Source organism: Trachypithecus francoisi, unplaced genomic scaffold (assembly GCF_009764315.1).
Source record: "Trachypithecus francoisi isolate TF-2019V2 unplaced genomic scaffold, Tfra_2.0 Lachesis_group4, whole genome shotgun sequence".
Lineage (NCBI taxonomy): Eukaryota > Metazoa > Chordata > Mammalia > Primates > Cercopithecidae > Trachypithecus > Trachypithecus francoisi.
Genome location: NW_022681469.1, coordinates 126,192,139 through 126,211,036, shown reverse-complemented (window position 1 = coordinate 126,211,036; position 18,898 = coordinate 126,192,139). Strand labels below are relative to the sequence as shown.

At 48.2% G+C, this 18,898-nt stretch overlaps 1 protein-coding gene across 12 annotated transcripts in view; it reads left to right on the top strand.

Moving 5' to 3' along the window:
* RABGEF1 (RAB guanine nucleotide exchange factor 1) overlaps positions 1 to 18,898 on the top strand; it is a 1,203,668-nt gene that overhangs the window by 1,178,916 nt on the left and 5,854 nt on the right. For 7 of the 12 annotated variants that reach the window (XM_033193392.1, XM_033193393.1, XM_033193391.1 and 4 more), the window contains one exon: positions 3,069 to 4,383. In XM_033193392.1, coding sequence (XP_033049283.1) covers positions 3,069 to 3,467 — 399 coding nt within the window. In that variant the 3' untranslated portion in view covers positions 3,468 to 4,383. Of the gene's footprint in view, positions 1 to 547; positions 675 to 3,068; positions 4,384 to 18,898 lie in introns of those variants that run through there. The other 5 variants (XM_033193386.1, XM_033193387.1, XM_033193385.1 and 2 more) reach the window with 3 other exon arrangements.

The following is an 18,898-nucleotide window of genomic DNA, read 5'->3' as shown; positions in this document are numbered from 1 at the left end:
GTAGCTCACTGCAGCCTTGACCTCCTAGGCTCAAGCAATCCTCTCACCTCAGCCTGCTGTAGCTGGTACTACAGGCATGCACCATCACACTGGGATAATTTTTTATTTTTTAGAGATGGGGTCTCACGGTGTTGCCCAGGCTGGCCTCATACTCCTGGGCTCAAGCAGTGCTCCCACCTCAACCTCCATAAGAGCTGGAATTGCAGGCATGAGCCACTGCTCCTGACCTGAGTTCTTTCTTTTTCTTCCTACTAAACTCTGCTTATTTGCTTTCAACTGAATACTGTGAAGCTAATGAATTTGGAGCCTTGGGGCAGCTTATGGACTTGGTTTTTTGTGTTGAGAGCCTGGGAACTAAGAGGTGGGGAGGGGAAGCCAGGATGCGTAGGGGGCATTTCTGATAAATTGCCAAAAAATGTCTCAAAACAGGTACTTGAATCCCTGAGACTCTAAAAATATGTCATGATTTATTTCTAGATTCTAAGTATATATTCACATTTATACCTACTTTTGTATTTGTCACTTTTTTTCCTTTTCCTGTAAGTAGATTCCAAAAATTGTATAAGCCTCAGGTTCCTTCAAACCTGGACCTGCCCCATCACTCATCACCCTCCACCATTGTGTTCAGCTACGTGTTACTGTAGTCACCAGCATCTCAGGAGTGTGATTTGCAGGTGGAGGGACTTGGGAATGCTCTTGATCAGATGCTTTCACCTTTATTCACACAGTTTTCCATCCTCCCAGGCACATGGTGGTTTAATCCGTAGTATTAAAAAAGTTTAAGTGGCCCATATAGAATGAGATTAGAAGTACTCATATATCTTTTTTTTCTAATTTTTATTTTTTGAGATGGAATCTCACTGTGTCACCCAGGCTGGAATGCAGTGGTGTGATCTCAGCTCACTGCAACCTCCATCTCCTGGGTTCAAACGATTCTCATGCCCCAACCTCCCAAGTAGCTGGGATTACAGATGTGTGTCACCCTGCCCGGCTAATGTTTGTATTTTTAGTAAAGATGGGGTTTCACCTTATTAGCCAGGCTGGTCTCGAACTCCTGGCCTCAAGCAGTCCACCCACCTCAGTCTCCCAAAGTGCTGGGATTACAGGCATGAGCCACTGCACCTGGCCTCATATTTCTTAATATAAATGAAACATACACTTGCCTGTGAGGGAAGAGCCTTTTGGATTCATCTCTTTATCCAGAGCGGGTCAGACAACCTGGAAGTCCCTGAGAAGTGTGGACATGGCAGGTAGTGAGAGAAGTGAAGAAGGACCAGGACACATTCAAGCGTAGACACAGTCACTGACAGTAGAGGTGGCTGGCTCACACATACTCAGCAGCTTCTAGGGCCCTTGGCCTGCAGCCTTAAGTACATTTGTGCCTTCCCTCTTCATCCTCTTCTGACCTGACTCAGAGTCTGTCTCCTGCACCCACTGCTCCAATGAAACTGCTCTGGCAAAAGTAAAAAGTTTCCAGCTGACAAACCCCGCGGGCACTCTCAGCCTTCATCTTCCTTCGCTTCTCATAGCACTCTCCATGAGTCCTTTGTTCTGCCACTTGTGTTGTTCCTTGGCTTCCACAATCCCACTACTTCCTTGTCTCTTTGTAAAGTCTGTGTCTTATACTTCCACCTTGAATTGTGTCATTCCCTGGGACTCCATCGTCTCTGCATCTCTTCCTGCACCATCTCCTCTGTCAAGGAGCTGTCACTCACCTGTGCAGTGATGACCCACAGCTCTGTGTCACCTGTCTTGACCTCACACTTGTATGGCACCTCAAATATAATTTGTTCAGAGCTACGTCCCCTTCAGATGTTTCTTTTCCAGTATTTTTTATTTCTGTTAGTGGCCATGCCATGTCTCCATTCACCGAAGTGAGGAGTTAGAATCACCTCCTCTCTCCAGTCACAGGGGCCACAGCAGCTCCACACACACCATGAGCCAGATGGGCGTGCGCTTCCGTTCTCCTCGGATGAATCACGTTTTTCTTTTTCTTTATTCCTTTTTTCTAGAAATGAGGTTTCCACCCCAACTGTTTCCCAGGCTGGTCTCGAACTCCAGGTCTCAGGCCTCCCAAAGTGCTGGGATTATAAGCATGAGCCAACACACCCGGCTCAGATGTCTGTTGAATTGGGCATTTGCAGTGGCATTTCTGTACTGGTAATTGCTACCGTGTATTCATTGCTCACTGCAGGCCTCTTGGAAGCCCGTGACATGTGTTATGTTGTTAATTCTCACAATAAATCTGGATGGTCTTTTCCCTCATTTACAGGTACAGAAACCTCAGAGAGCTTAAGTAACTTTCCCAGGGTCACTCACTGTTGTTGTTAAGTGAAAGAGGTGACAGTCAACTCAGGTTCTGTCGCTTCAGAGCTGGTTTTTTTTTTTTTTTTCTCCTGAGACGGAGTCTTGCTCTGTCATCCAGTCTGGAGTGCAGTGGCATGATTTCAGCTCACTGCAACCTCCGCCTCCCAGGTTCAAGCGATTCTCCTGCCTTAGCCTCCCAGGTAGCTGGGATGACAGGCACCATAACTGCACCCAGCTAATTTTTGTATTTTTAGTAAAGATGGGGTTTCACCATATTGGCCAGGCTGGTCTCAAACTCCTGACCTCATGATCCACCCGTCCCAGCCTCCCAGAGTGTTGGGATTACAGGCTTGAGCCACCGGGCTCGGCCTGGAGCTGTTCTTTTAACCACTTGGTGTTAAAATATTTATTTGAGGATCAGAGGTCCGTGTGCCACACCAGTGTCTTGAGGAACCACACCCACTCGGGGACTGTATCCTGGGTGGGGATAGCAGGTCTGGGAAGACTCAGACAGAATGGCTTCATGGTGCACATGGGGAGGCTGCACCCAGACATTGGCCCCAGAGCTCCTGGGAGTGTACAGGAAGCATGACCGGGGATAGGAGTAGGTAATTTTTGAGGCTGAATTACACGGAAGTTCATGAGTTTGTTTTGTTTACTTTTGCTTCTATTTTAAATTCTCTGTGATCAAGACTTTTACAAATGGATTTGAGTATGCATAGCTTTCCTAATATGACTATATTAATGTCCTCTTCCTGTAGTGCTGTGCCGTGGCTTTCATTGAGAAGTTAGATGCCCAGTCTTTGAATCTAAGTCAGGAGGATTTTGATCGCTACATGTCTGGCCAGACCTCTCCCAGGAAGCAAGAAGCTGAGAGTTGGTCTCCTGATGCTTGCTTAGGCGTCAAGCAAATGTATAAGAACTTGGATCTCCTGTCTCAGTTGAATGAACGACAAGAAAGGATCATGAATGAAGCCAAGAAACTGGAAAAAGACCTCATAGATTGGACAGATGGAATTACAAGAGAAGTTCAAGACATTGTTGAGAAATACCCGCTGGAAATTAAGCCTCCAAATCAACCGTTAGCAGCTATTGACTCTGAAAACATTGAAAATGATAAACTTCCTCCACCACTGCAACCTCAAGTTTATGCAGGATGATCACAGTTTACATGGAGAGTATTTATTTGAGCCTAAATTGTAGGTAGCCCTTACTGGGCTCAACTGATTGGGATCTAGAATGTAACTAAATTGCTTATAAATGTCAGAGCATTTTTAAAGGTACAGTATATGGGGATTGTTTTGTTCTGTTTTTCCTAGCAGGGGAAGCTTAGTTAATAATAAAATACTATTTATTTGAGTTACTGATACAGATTCATTTAAGGCTTGTGTGCAAATTTTGTCTCAAATCTTTTTTCCCTCCATGATTTTCCTATGTGTTTCCTCTGGCATTCACTGTGGTTTGGTAAATAATTGCCTTTTAAAAGATAAAACAAATGAATGCTCCAAAGTGTATGTCCACAGTTCGAAATAATTTTATAATTGTAAAGATAGAAATTATATTGATAAGTAAATATGTAAAATTGTAAATATGTAAAAAAAAAGAATGGTGTCTGCTATGCATGGCATTTTATATGTTAATTTTTTAGTTTAAAATGAAGTATATTGAATGTTTGCCTTTAGCACCATTTTATTTGGTTTGTCCTACTGAAATGACTCGAGAAGTGTTTAGACAAATTCCCCTTAAGATGTGCACTCCATCTTTAAGAACGTGTTAGCCCTAACTTTCAGGTTCTATATAGTCAGAGACTATGACACCACTAAGGTTCAGAATAAATTTTAGGCCACATAAAATTGCTGTTTAATGTAGTCAATGGAAGACTTTAAACCATGCTTCTAGCTTATTTTTCCCTCATTCATTCAGCAAATCTCTGTTGGGTTCTTCAGTGAGAAGGAGCAGGCACTGGGCCTGGATGGAAGGCAGGAATGAACTGGCCTCCCATGGTGAGAATTGATGGGGTCCCTCAGGTGTGAGATGCAGGGGGCGCCTTGCAGCCTCCATAATGTACATTTGACTCTCCAACAGTCCAGACACATTTTCTGAACCTCTTTCAGCACATTTCAGCCTCGGGACTGTTCACATTAGTGGCCTGAGAGGTGTTTGCCGTGGGGCCACCCTGTGCCTGGTAGAATGTTCAGCAACATTCCTGCCATCCATACCCACTAGACGCCAGTAGCACCCCCCAGAGCTGTGAACAGTTCTCTCCAGACATAGTCAGATGTCTCCTGGGGCCATATCACCCTCCATTAAGAACCACTGATCTCTTTTACAAACCAGGAGTTATCCTCCTGGTGGTTAATATGGTGTAACCAAAGAATCTTGCACTCAATGCACAGTGTGATGTTAACTAAATGAGTAAAATATTTAGGAGGCTCAACAGCTACCTGCATTGTAGAACCTTTTCTTATCTCAGAGGAACCTTCCATAACCTAAATATACCATTGATGATTCTTCTTCCATTCAGTGACTTCCTTAGATTATGCAGCTATACTTGTGAAATAGTGCATGAGGTCCCAGGGCACCGTTCTGGAACAGTGTCACTTCACACAGGCAGCTGAGAAAGGTTCCGTTGCTTTTCCAGTATCTTCCTAAGGATGGAGCCCAAAATTGCAGAGCAGTAATTTTGGAATAACACCAGGGTGGGTATAAAACTTCTTATTCTTAAATTTACATGTAAGGGCTGGGCACGGTGGCTCAAGCCTGTAATCCCAGCACTTTGGGAGGCCAAGACCATCCTGGCTAACACAGTGAAATCCCATCTCTACTAAAAAGACAAAAAACTAGCCGGGTGAGGTGGCGGGCGCCTGTAGTCCCAGCTACTCGGGAGGCTGAGGCAGGAGAATGATGTAAACCCAGGAGGCGGAGCTTGCAGTGAGCTGAGATAGCACCACTGCACTCCAGCCTGGGCGACAGAGCGAGACTCCGTCTCATCCGTCTCAAAAAAAAAATTTACATGTAAGGTCTATCAAGCTTGACACATCTGTGTCATCACGCACTGAAGACAGGAAGCAGTTCACTCAGCTGGTTCCCAGGCTCGCACAGAAGGTGATGAGTTACTATCAAATGCCAGTGAGAATCTTCATATAGAATAACCTGGGCCCAAGTGATTTCAGTAAAAAACTTCCCTTTCTTTGGTTTAATTTTCTATGTGCTTTTAGGTGCGAATCCAGATATGTGGTCTTAATTCCCCCTGGAAATACACAGTTCTTTTAGTTACTGTACACTCTGTTTGTTCAATAAACTGCATATCAACTTCCCTCAAAAGCTGACTTTTTTGGGTCTCTTACATACCATAAAGTAGGTCATTGAATTGATTTTTTTTTGGAAGTATCTCATATTGGTTAAATTCTTCTGGTATGGACTCTTGCCTTATATAGAGGTTTCTATTTTTCTTAAGTCAGCATCAATACAACGGCCAGAGTTTCTGTTTTTGCAACAAGAAGGTGTTGGTATTTTATGTAGGGTAAATGTGAATGGAATACACCTGTGGAACAGAAGTCTTTATCAATAAAGTTTCATAATCCATCCCTCTTCCAAAAATTGATTTGGTTCTTTGTTAGGAAAATATACATTATTATTAATATTCTCATGCTACAGAGGTTTTCTGGTTAAGCTATACCTAAAAATGAAACATGAGAGACATTTGCCGGTTAAAAATAAGAAGACAAGAATATTTGCTGTCACCACAATCAACCTTGTTCTGGCAGTTCTACCAAGGTACTCAGTCTTCAAACAGACATAAAAGTAGAGAAAAAAGGAGTTAACATAATCAGTATAGAGCTATTATTGTCTGGTGGTGAGGACATGAACTCTGGAGCTGGAGGACTTGGATTTGGTTTTGAATTTTATTCTGCTAGTTATTAGCTCATTGGCCCTAAACAAATCTCTTGTTTGAGATCCGTCAGCTGTGAAATGAGGTTAATAATATTACTGCTTCATGGGGTTGTTGTCCAAACTTAGAAAAAATGATAGCTATTATTTGTAGATAAGGTTATTTTATGTAGAAAACTCAAGAGAAGGCTGGGTGTGGTGGCTCACGCCTGTAATCGCTTTTGGAGGCAAGGCAGGAGGACTGCTTGAGGCCAGTAGTTCAAGAGCAACGTCAGCAACATTTTGCAGAGACCCCCCTCTCTACTAAAAATACTAGCTGGGCGTGGTGGTGTGTACCTGTAGTCCCAGCTATTGCGGAGGCTAAGGTGGGAAGATCACCTAAGCCCAGGAATTTGAGGTGGCAGTGAGCTGTGATCTCACCACTGCATGCCAGCCTGAGATCCTGTCTTGAAAAAATAAAAAAAAAAAGAAAACCCAAGAGAATTTATATTGAAACTATAGAATTTCATCTCTATATTAGTGAGAGATGAAATTCTAAAATAGCCATAAAAGCTAACTGTACAAAATGACTTTCCTATATACCATTACTAACCACTTAGCAAACATTATGGAGAAAAAATCAATTTGCAATAGAAACATATAAATCATCTACAGAGAACAAGAGCTTTCAGGATCGATATGAAAAACAGAAAATTGAGTGAGAAGCACAAAGGTGTGGCTACATAGGGTCCTGTGCTTGAACTTTAGGGCTTTGTAGCTGCCATTGTGAAATTTTTTTGTTTCTGTTTTTGTTTTTTGTGGGGAGGGAATAGGGTCTGGCTCTGTCATCCAGGCTGTGGAGTGCAGTGGTGCGAACATAACTCGCTGCAGCCTGGACCTCCTGGGCGCAAGCTAGCCTCCCATCTCAGCCACCTGAGTAGCTGAGACTACACATGTGCGCCACTGCACCCAGCTAATTTTTAAATTTTTTATAGAGACAGACTCTCACTATGTTGTCCTGGCTGGGTTTTTTTGTTTGTTTGTTTGTTGTTGTGTTTTTTGAGATGGAGTCTCGCTCTGTCACCCAGGCTATAGTGCAGTGGTGCAATCTCAGCTCACTGCAACCTTCGCCTCCTGGGTTCAAGTGATTTTCCTGCCTCAGCCTCCCAAGTAGCTGGGAGTACAGGTGTGTGTCACCACGCCCAGTTAATTTTTTGTATTTTTAGTAGAGATGGGGTTTCACCATGTTAGCCAGGATGGTCTTGATCTCCTGAACTCGTGATCCACCTGCCTCGGCCTCCTGAAGTGCTGGGATTACAAGGTGTGAGCCACCACGCCTGGCGGTCCAGGCTGGTCTTAAACTCTTGGGCTCAAGCAGTCCTCCCACCTTGGCTTCCTAATGTGCTGGGATTACAGGCATGAGCCTCCATGCCCCGCCCCGCCAAAAAAAGAAATTTATACTTAGTTTTTCCCCCCAGGTTCCTCTGTGTGTTAAAAAATGTTGAATGGGGAACCTGAAATTCCTCCTTTCCTGCTCTTGGAAATGTAGGGTGCTTCCCTTTCTCCACAGTGTCAGTAGAGGTTGGGTGGAGACTGAACTGCCAGCCCTGCCTGGTGAGAATGAAGTGTTTGTTCCTGTCCTCTCCACCCTCTCTGTGGTATTGGTCGGGGCTGAGAGGGGAGCCTGGATTTCTACCTCCACCCGTGGTAATGAGGTCGCAACTCCCTTTTCCCACCAGTGTGATGTTGGCTAAAGAATATTTAAATCAGATTGAGAGCCTCCTAATATAACACCCCAAACTTTCAAGATACAATAAAAAAAAATCACTCACCATCTGAGGGCAGTGGCTGCCACCTGTAATCCCACCACCTTGGGAGGCCAAGGTAGGCGGATCACCTGAGGTCAGGAGTTCATGACCAGCCTAACCAACATAGCTGAACCTCATCTCTACTAAAAATACAAAAATTAGCCGGGCATGGTGTTGGGCGCCTGTAATCCCAGCTACTCAGGAGGCTAAGGCAGGAGAATCACTTGAACCCAGGAGGCGGAGGTTGCAATCAGTCGAGATCGTGCCACTGCACTCCAGTCTGGGAGACAGAGTGAGACTCTGCCAAAAAAAAAAAACACAAAAAACAACAAAAAAAGGCCAGGCACAGTACCTCACACCTGTAATCCTAGCACTTTGGGAGGCTGAGGCGGGCGGATCACCTGAGGTCAGGAGTTCCAGACCAGCCTGGCCAACATGACAAAACCCTGTCTTTACTAAAAGTACAAAAATTAGCCAGGTGTGGTGGTGGGAGCCTGTAGTCCCAGGTACTCAGGAGGCTGAGGCAGGAGAATCGCTTGAACCCAGGAGATGGAGGTTGCAGTAGGCCGAGATCGTGCCATTGTATTCCAGCATGGACAACAAGAATAAAACTCCTTCTCAACAAACAAAAAAGACAAGTGCTAGCATGTGCTAGACGGATCCCAGACCACCATCTCTCTCTGTTTTTTGTTTTTTTTTTTTTGAGACAGGGTCTTGCTCTGTCGCCCAGGCTGGAGTGCAGTGGCACGATCTCAGCTCAATGCAACCTCTGCCTCACAGGTTCAAGCAATTCACCTGCCTCAGCCTCCCGAGTAGCTGGGATCACAGGTGCGTGCCACCTCGCCCAACTAATTCTTGTATTTTTTTGGTAGACACGGGGTTTTGCCATGTTGGCCAGACTGGTCTTGAACTCCTGGCCTCAAGTGATCCATCTGTCTCGGCCTCCCAAAGTGCTGGGATTACAGGCGTGAGCCACTGCACTCGGCCTCCGATTTCTTTTCTTAAAAATAGACATAGAGGGGGAGGGGTAGCATTAGGAGATATACCTAATGTAAATGATGAGTTAATGGATGCAACACACCAACATGGAGCATGTATACATATGTAACAAACCTGCACGTTGGGCACATGTACCCTAGAACCTGCATGTTGTGCACATGTACCCTAATTATTACACTTAAAGTATAATAATTTTAAAAAATAGACATAGAGACGGGTTCTATGTTGCCCAGGCTGGTCTTGAACTCTTGGCCTCAAGCCATCCTCCCTCCTTGACCTCTCCAAGTGCTGAGATTACAGGCGTGAGGTGCCGTGCCTGGCTCCTATTCTGATTTCAAAGCACTAAGACCACAGCTGATTGCTGAATAAGGAGCGGGAGTGTCAGCTACCTTAGTGGGTGTAGGTGGGGGAGCAGACAGGCTCCTGGGCCCTGTACCCTCCCACCACCCAGTTCCCCCCACCATCCACCTGTAGGCACCCCCTCTCCCCTGGAGTCTCTAACACAGAGCTGGCAGGGTACAGCCGGGCCTGGGCTGCCAACCTGGCTTGCCTGGTTCCTTAGGCCCTGAGGTTGGGGGCCAGCTCCTCCCCACTTCCAGCCTGGCCCTCCAAACCCAAACCAGGTCAAGGTCATGGTGCTGGGACAACAGACCTCTCCCTGAGCTCAACCTTACCTTGAAAGCCCTGTCTCTTCAGGTTCTCGTCCACCAGAGGGTCCCCAGAATCCCTCTCTGGGGGCAGGGCAGGGGGAGAGAAGCCAAGTGAGGAGGCAGTTCCTGGGACCCAAGATGGCATCGTTGCCAAGTGAGGAGGCTGAAGCAAGGGGATCGCTTTGAGCCCAGGAGTTTGAGACCAGCTTGGGCAACACAGCGAGACTCCTTCTCTACAAAAAATGTAAAACTTAGCCAGGTTTGGTGGTGTGCTCCTGCCGTCGCAGCTACTCAGGAGGCTGAGGCAGGGTTGCTTGAGTCCAGGAGTTTAAGGCTGCAGTGAATTATGACTATGACACTCCAGCCTGGGCTACAGAAAGACCTGTCTCTTAAAACAAATGCTCATGGCCAGGCATGGTGGCTCACGCCTGTAATCCCAGCTACTCGGGACGCTGAGGCAGGAGAGTTTCTTAAACCTGGAAGGTGGAGGCTGCAGTGAGCCAAGATGGCACCACTGTACTCCAGCCTGGATGACAGAGTGAGACTCCGTCTCAAAAAAATCCACAAAAAGCCGGGCATGGTGGTTCATGCCTCTAATCCCAGCACTTTGGGAGGCCCAGGTGGACAGATCACTTGAGGCCAGCCTGGCCAACGTGGTGAAACCCTGTCTCTACTAAAAATACAAAATTTAGCCAGGCGTAGTGACATGCGCCTGTAGTCCCAGCTACTCAGGAGGCTGAGGCAGGGGAATCGCTTGAACTCAGGAGGCGGATGTTGCAGTGAGCCGAGATCACGCCACTGTACTCCAGCCTGGGCAACAGAGTGAGTGAGACTCTGTCTCAAAAACTAGAAAAAAAACCTCAAAAACTAGAAAAAACCCACAAAAACAAAAAACCAATGCTCATGAGCACAAGGTGTCTCTGCACAGAACCACAGAAAATGTCACTCATGAGGACTTGCTGTTGAATTGACACCTAACCTCAAGCTGCCCGGGTGCCCCTGGTTTATGGTTTGAGGGAGTGGGCGTTGAAAGCAAAAACCATAACAAAAACCAGAATGACAGCCTGTCTCTAAGAAGTTTTAAAAAATAAAATAACATTCAAACTCTTTAAGCTGGCCCCAAACCCATGTGATCTGGCCCCTGCCCACCTTTTTATTTTTCTTTTATTTATTTATTTATTTATTTATGAGACAGAGTGGTTTTTTTTGCTCTTGTCACTCAGGCTGGAGTGCAGTGGCACAATCTCAGCTCTCTGCAACCTCTGTCTCTCAGGTTCAAGCAATTCTCCTGCCTCAGTCTCCCGAGTAGCTGGGATTACAGATTACAGGCCCCCCTCACCCCCCATGCCTGGCTAATTTTTGTATTTTTAGAGACAGGGTTGCACCATGTTGGCCAGGCTGGTCTCGGACTTCGGACCTCAGGTGATCCACCTTCCTCGAACTCCCAAAGTGCTGTAATTACAGGCCTAAGCCACTACTCCTGACCTGCTTTTCTTTTTTATAGAGATAAGGTCTCACTATGTTGCCTAGGCTGGTCTCTAACTCCTGAGCTCAAGCAATCCTCCCACCTCAGCCTCCCAAAGTAGTAGGATTAGAGGCGTGGACCACTGTGCCTGGTCCCTTGCTACCTCTTTGGCCTCAATTTCACCATCCTTCCCTCACTCAGCCTGCACCAGCTACAAGGGCACCTTGTGAGCCTTCAAACACACAAGCACGTTCTTGCCTTAGGGACTTTGCATGACTTTTTCTTTGTCCCCACAGTCTTTTTTTTTTTTTTTTTTTTTGAGACAGAGTCTCCCTCTGTCACCCAGGCTGGAGTGCAATGCCGTGATCTCGGCTCACTGCAACCTCCACCTCCTGGGTTCAAGCGATTCTTCCGCCTCAGCCTCCTGAGTAGCTGGGATTACAGGCACACATGACCACGCCAGGCTAATTTTTGTATTTTTAGTAGAGACGGGGTTTCACCATGTTGGTCAGGCTGGTCTCAAACTCCTGACCTCATGATCTGCCTGCCTCGGCTTCCCAACGTGCTGGGATTACAGGTGTGAGCCACTGTGCTGGCCTGCTCCCATACTCTTTATGCACCTGGCTGGCCCTCTCCCTTCACTGGGTCACTGCTCCAGTGTCACCTCCTTATCCAGGTTCCTCCTTTCCCTCTCTCCCCCTCACTCTGAGTTATATCCTGTCACAGCAGTTATCTCTACCTGACATGATACTGTGATTTTGTCTGGGTGACATCAGCAACTCCAGGGCAGGACTTGGTGGCATTTACCACTGGGCTGCAAGCCTGGGACCTGGCAGGCGCCCAGGATGGTTTTTTAGTTTGTTTGTCTCTTTGTATTTTATTTATTTATTTATATATATATATTTTGAGAAGGAGTCTTGCTTTGTCGCCCAGGCTAAAGTGCAGTAATGTGATCTCAGCTCACTGCGAGCTCCACCTCCCAGATTCAAGTGATTGTTGAGCCTCAGCCTCCCGAGGAGCTGGGACTGCAGGTGAGCACCACCACCCCCAGCTAGTTTTTGGTATTTTTAGTAGAGATGGGGTTTCACCATGTTGGCCAGGCTGGTTTCGAACTCTCAACCTCAAGTGATCCATCTGCCTTGGCCTCCCAAAGTGCTGGGATTACAGGCGTGAGCCAGCACGCCCGGCCTCTCTTTGTATTTTTAAAGGGATGAGGTCTTGCTCTGTCACCAGGCTGGAGTGCAGTGATGCCATCAGAGCTCACTGGACCTTCACATAGCAGCCTGGACCTTCTGTGCTTAAGCAATTCTTCTGCCTTCCGCCTCAGCCTCCCAAGTATCTGAGACTATAGGCACATACCACTGCACCTGGCTAATTTTTTTAATTTTAAAAATCAAATAGAGATGGGGGTCACTATGTTGACCAGGCTGGTCTTGAACTCCTGGCCTCAAGCGACCCTCCCATTTTGTCCTCTCAAAGTGCTAGGATTACAGGTGTGAGAATTTTTTAATTTTTTTGTGGAGATGGGGTCTCGATACAGTGCCCAAGCTGGTCTCAAACTCCTGGGCTCAAGCGATCCTCCTGTCTGGGCCTCCCAAGGTGTTGGGATTACAGGCGTGAGCCATCATGCCCGGCCAGAATGTAATTACATTTTTTTTTTTTTTTTTTTTTTTTTTTTGAGACAGGGTCTTACTCTGTCACCCAGACTGGAGTGCAGTGGTGCGATCATGGCTCACTGCAGCCTCAACCTCCTGGCTCAAGTGATCCTTCCACCTCAGCCTCCTGAGTAGCTGGGACTACAGGTGCATGCCACCAAGCCTAGCTAATTTTTTTTTTTTTTTTCCCTAGAGATGGGGTTTCACCACACTATTCATGCTGGGAATTTGTTGAAGGAAACTCTCCTTTAACCAGTACAGTACTATACATGTATACAGTAGAGCCAATTACTGTGCTATAATTACACATAGTCTCTTGTGAATCTTTATTTCCCTATATTTTCATATATCTGATGGGCTATATGTCTGTCATGAGTTTATCCTTAAACCACCTGAAATGCAATCTTCCCTTTTTATTTATTTATTTATTATTTTTTGAGACAAGAGTGTCACTCTGTCCCCCAGGCTGAAATGCAGGAGTGCGATCTCAGCTCACTGCAACCTCCGCTTCTCGAGTTCAAGCGATTCTCCTGTCTTCGCCTCTTGAGTAGCTGGGATTACAGGTCCATGCCACTATGCCTGGCTAATTTTTTTTTTTTTTTTGAGATGGAGTTTTGCTCTTGTTGCCCAGGCTGGAGTGCAGTGGCACGATCTCGGCTCACTGCAACTTCTGCCTCCTGGGTTCAAGCAATTCTTCTGCCTCAGCCTCTCGAGTAGCTGGGATTACAGGCACCCACCACCACACCCGGCTAATTTTATTTTTTGTTTTTGTTTTTGTTTTTGTTTTTGAGACGGAGTCTCGCTCTATTGCCCAGGCTGGAGTGCAGTGGCACAATCTTGGCTCACTGCAAGCCCCGCCTCCCAGATTCTCGCCATTCTCCTGCCTCAGCCTCCCAAATAGCTGGGACTACAGGTGCCTACCACCACACCTGGCTACTTTTTTGTATTTTTAACAGAGGCGGGGTTTCACCGTTAGCCAGGATGGTCTCAATCTCCTGACCTTGTGATCTGCCCACCTCAGCCTCCCAAAGTGCTGGGATTGCAGGCGTGAGCCACCATGCCTGGCCTAATTTTGTAGTTTTTAGTAGAGATGGGGTTTCTCCATACTGGTCAGGCTGGTTTCGAACTCCTGACCTCAGATGATCCACCTACCTTGGCCTTTCAAAGTGCTGGGATTACAGGTGTGAGCCACTGCACCTGGCCTTAATTTTTGTATTTTTAGTAGTCCTGATCTCAAATTATCTGCCCACCTTAGCCTCCCAAAGTGCTGGGATTACAGGCATGAGCCACCGTGCTCAGCTCAATCTTCCTTTTAATATGCCCAGACACACCAGGTATGTGGCTGCATTTCATCCTGGCCTGCTGAAGCCTTTGATTCTATTGCACAAATCACAACTCTTGCTCTCCAGCCCTGTTGCATAGCTTTTCGCTATCTGCTCTTTGTGTGTCCTGGAGCAGCAGCCTCCCTCCTGGCATAGAGCAGGCCCTGCAGAAGAGCTCCCTGTCCCAGCGGGTGTCCTCGCCACTGTATGCTAATACGACACTGTGAGTCTCCCAGTTTGAGAACCATCGATTCCCCTGGAGGAACAAACCCTTAAGAGTCTCTTCTTTCTTGCCACTTTCAAGCAAACCAAGCGTAATTTTTCTTTTTTTCTTTTTTTCTTGAGACAGGGTCTTACTCTGTTGCCCAGGCTGGAGTGTAGTGGTGTGATCTCAGCTCAATGCAACCTCTGCTTCCTGGGTTCTAGTGATTCTTGTGCCTCAGTCTCCTGACGACAGGGAGATTACAGCTGGGATTGCAGGTGTGAGCCACCACGCCTGGCTAATTTGTATATTTTTAGTAGAGATGGGCTCTCACCATGTTGGCCAGGCCGGTCTCGAACTCCTGACCTCAAGTGCCTGCCTTGGCCTCCCGAAGTTCTGGGATTACAGGCGTGAGGCATTGTGCCCAGCCGTAAACCAAGCCTAGATGTATGCTATTACAGCAACACAGAATTAACACACACAGAATGGAAATATGATCCTCCCATTCCCTGTTTTGTTGTTTCATTTTTTTGAGGAGGGGTCTTGCTCTGCTACCCAGGCTGGAGTGCAATGGTGCAATCATAGCTCACTGGAGCTTTCAAACCCCTCCTGGGCTTAAGTGATCCTCCCACCTCAGCCTCCTGAGTAGCTGAGATTACAGGTGTAACAGGTGCGCACCACCATGCCCAGCTGATTTAAATTTTTTTTAGAGATGGGGTCTCATTATGTTGCCCATGCTAGTTTTGAACTCTTGGCCTCAAGTGATCCTTCTGCTTCAGCCTCCTGAGTAGCTGAGACTACAGGCATGTGCTGCCACATCGGAGCTTAAAAACAAAAAAATTTGTAGTGACACAGTCTTGCTATGTTGCTCAGGCTGGTCTTGAACTCCTGGACTCAAGCAATCCTCCCACCTCAGCTTCCCAAAGTGCTGGGATTATAGGCATGAGCCACTGTTCCTGAAATCCCCCAACCACGTTTTTACTCAATAACTGCCGCCACCTTTCCAAAGGGGCTTTTTATCCTGGCTGGGCACACAGGGTGTATCCACGGATGCTGCCCCGGGCCCTCACTGGCAAAAACACAACACGCTCAAGGAAACAGAAAGAGCCTGGAGAAGCCACTGCCAGACTTTCCCATCCTAGGACGATGGGACACTGCCCCCAGCCCCTGGCCCAGGACACCAACACGCCGGCCTGGAGAACCCGTGAGCTGATGGGACGTTCCCATTCTGCATCTGGACAAACTGAACACTGCTCTCCTGAGACTGCGAAAGGGGTCAGCTTGGTGGCTTTGGGTCTGGCAGGCCTGGGGAGCCTCATGTCTGCCAACTGCAGCCAAACCCCATCTAACACCTTGCTGTCAAAAAAAAAAGGCAAAAAGAAAAGAGGCCTAGTGTGGTGGCTCATGCCTGTAATCCCAGCACTTTGGGAGGCTGAGGTGGCTGGATCACTTGAGGTCAGTAGTTCAAGACCAGCCTGGCCAACATGGTGAAACCCCATCTCTGCTAAAAATACAAAAATTAGCCAGGCGTGGTGGCCGGCACCTGTAGTCTCAGCTACTCGAGAGGCTGAGTCAGGAGAATCATTTGAACCCAGGAGGCTGTGGTTGCAGTGAGCCAAGATCGCACCACTGCACTCCAGCCTGGGGGACAGAGGTGAGACTCTGTCTAAAGAAAAAAAAAAAAGAAAAGAAATAGTGGCTAGGCATGGTGGCTCACGCCTGTAATCACTTTGGGAGGACCAGGCAGGAGATGGCTTGAGTCCAGGAGTTTGAGAACAGTCTGGGCAATGTGGCCAGACCCTCTCTCTAAAAAAATTAAATAAATAAATAATAAATAAAAATTAGCTGGGCATGGTGACACACCTGTGGTCCCAGCTATTCGTGTGGGTGAGGCACAAGAATCACTTGATGGCAGTTTGGTGCTGCTCCTGCCCCTGGGTGCTGAGCAGGCCTGGCGCTGTCTCCTCTGGACCTGGTCGGGCCTTACCTCTTGACGACAAACTGGATGCTGTTGCTGGCCTTCAGAACCTTCTGGAACTTAGCGATCCCGAAGCAGTTGGACCTGCGGAGGGAGATGCCTTCACGCAGCTCCACCACCAACAGCTCCTCCGGGTGCATCAGAAACTTGGAGTATGGCACCTTGATGGGCTCTGAGATGCCAATGGCCTTGGCTGCAGAGACATGGCTGCTGTAAGGCCACCCGGTGCCATGGGGCCAGGAGCCTCAACCCCTGTGTCCTGTGCCTATGGAGGGGGCAAAGCTGCCAGAACCCTTTTGAAGGCCTGCCAGCCTTCCTGGGAGGTAGAAAGAGTGGCCCCCCAGCTTGCAGGAAAGGACCCTGGAGCTCACAGGGGACGTGACTTGTCTGAGGTCACAGAGCCACTGAACAGCAGAGCCAGGGGATAAGAACTCAACCCATGGTTACCCCAAGGCCCACGCTGGGTCCATGCCTTCATGCCCAGGCAGCACAGAAGTCACCACTAATGGCTGCTGAGATTCGGCATTGCCTCCCCCTAAGTCCACTTGACCTCACCCTTCCAGTAAGGCCCTTCGAGTGTCCCTCCTGCCACCATAAGCAACCCCACACGCTGGTGTGGCCCAACACCACACCTTGGAATGAGCCTGATCTCTGCCACTGAGTAGTGTGGGGCCTTGGATGAGCCACACCTCTTTACCAGGCCTCAGTTCCCTTCATCTGTAAAGTGGGTCTTAAGACATGGGGATTTTGTGAGATGGGATACAACAACATGGGGGGCTGGGCGCGGTGGCTCACGTCTGTAATCCCTGCACTTTGGGAGGCAGAGGCGGGCGGATTGCTTGAGGTCAGGCATTCAAGACCAGCCTGGCCAACACGGTGAAGCCCTGTCTCTATCAAAAATACAAAAATGGCCGGGCGCGGTGGCTCAAGCCTGTAATCCCAGCACTTTGGGAGGCCGAGACGGGCGGATCACGAGGCCAGGAGATCGAGACCATCCTGGCTAACACGGTGAAACCCCGTCTCTACTAAAAAAAATACAAAAAACTAGCCGGGCGAGGTGGCGGGCGCCTGTAGTCCCAGCTACTCGGGAGGCTGAGGCAGGAGAATGGCGGAAACCCGGAGGCGGAGCTTGCAGTGAGCTGAGATCCAGCCACTGCATTCCAGCCTGGGCGACAGAGCGAGACTCCGTCTCAAAAAAAAAAAAAAAAAAAAAAAAAAATACAAAAATTAGCCGGCGTGGTGGTGCGCACCTATAATCCCAGCTACTCGGGAGAGTGAGGCAGGAGAATCGCTTGAACCTGGGAGGCAGAGGTTTCAGTGAGCTGACATTGTGCCACTGCACTCCAGCCTGGATGACAGAGTGAGACTCTGTCTCAAACCAAAAAACAAACAGAACAAAAAAACATGGGGAAGCACCTAGCCTCATGCCTGGCACACCACAGAGGTTATCTTATCTTATTCTTTTCTTTTTAAGGAGGGTCCCAGCTCCTCCCTTCTCTCCCTCCCTTGTCCCTGCCCAGAGAGCAGCTCGGATGGGAGCGGGCAAGGGGATGGGTCCAAAGTCCTTCTGCAAACAGGGCAGCTGGAGGGGGCCGGGATGCCCCCAGACCCCGTCCCACTTGTTGCTCACTGTAATGTGTGTTGATGAGCAGCTCCGCCTGCTTCCGCAGGGGCTGGATCACGTCACCGTGGCTGTCTGGAAGGCAAAAGGCAGTCTGTTGAGGCTCTTTAGTGGCAGCTTCTTGGCTGATGTTCCTGCTCTGCTGGTACCAGGATTGGCCCTGTGGTGGGATCTTGGAATGGGGGAAAGCTGGGGCGGTGGCGGTGGGCAACTTATTTCCTCAGAAATGTCACACGCAGATAGATCCACAATTCCTGGGCTCACAATCTTGTTTGCGAAATCAAATCTAGGGCACCGCCGGCCTAAATGAAGATTTGGAAGGTTCTGTGGACTAGCAGTGACCATGGGTCTTTCTAGGTATGTGACTGAGTATGTGAGTATAGGATGTGACTGAGGACTAGTGGTTACACACACTAAGCCTGCGAATTGAGCATGCCGCCACCAGGTGGCAGTGGAACTGTGTTAAGACTTCCTGGCCGGGCACGGTGGCTCAAGCCTGTAATCCCAGCACTTTGGGAGGCCGAGACGGGCGGATCACAAGGTCAGGAGATCGAGACCATCCTGGCGAACACAGTGAAACCCTGTCTCTACTAAAAATACAAAAAACTAGCCGGGCGAGGTGGCGGGCGCCTGTAGTCCCAGCTACTTGGGAGGCTGAGGCAGGAGAATGGCGGGAACCCGGGAGGCGGAGCTTGCAGTGAGCTGAGATCCGGCCACTGCACTCCAGCCTGGGCGACAGAGCGAGACTCCGCCTCAAAAAAAAAAAAAAAAGACTTCCTGCTTCCTCCTGCCAGGCTGGGTTTGGGGGCGTGACAGTTCTCTCCTTTGACACTCACTCATTCCATTCCAGGGTACTCCAGAGGTGAAGCAGACCCACCCTCACCATGGCCTCCCTCTCTCTCTGTCCTACTTCCATTCTCAGCAGGGTGGGAATTCTCATGTTCCTGAGAATGGGCGTGTCTGCTGGACACAGCCAATTTTGTGCTTTCAGGCCTCTATTCTACTTGTTCAGATAGAGGAG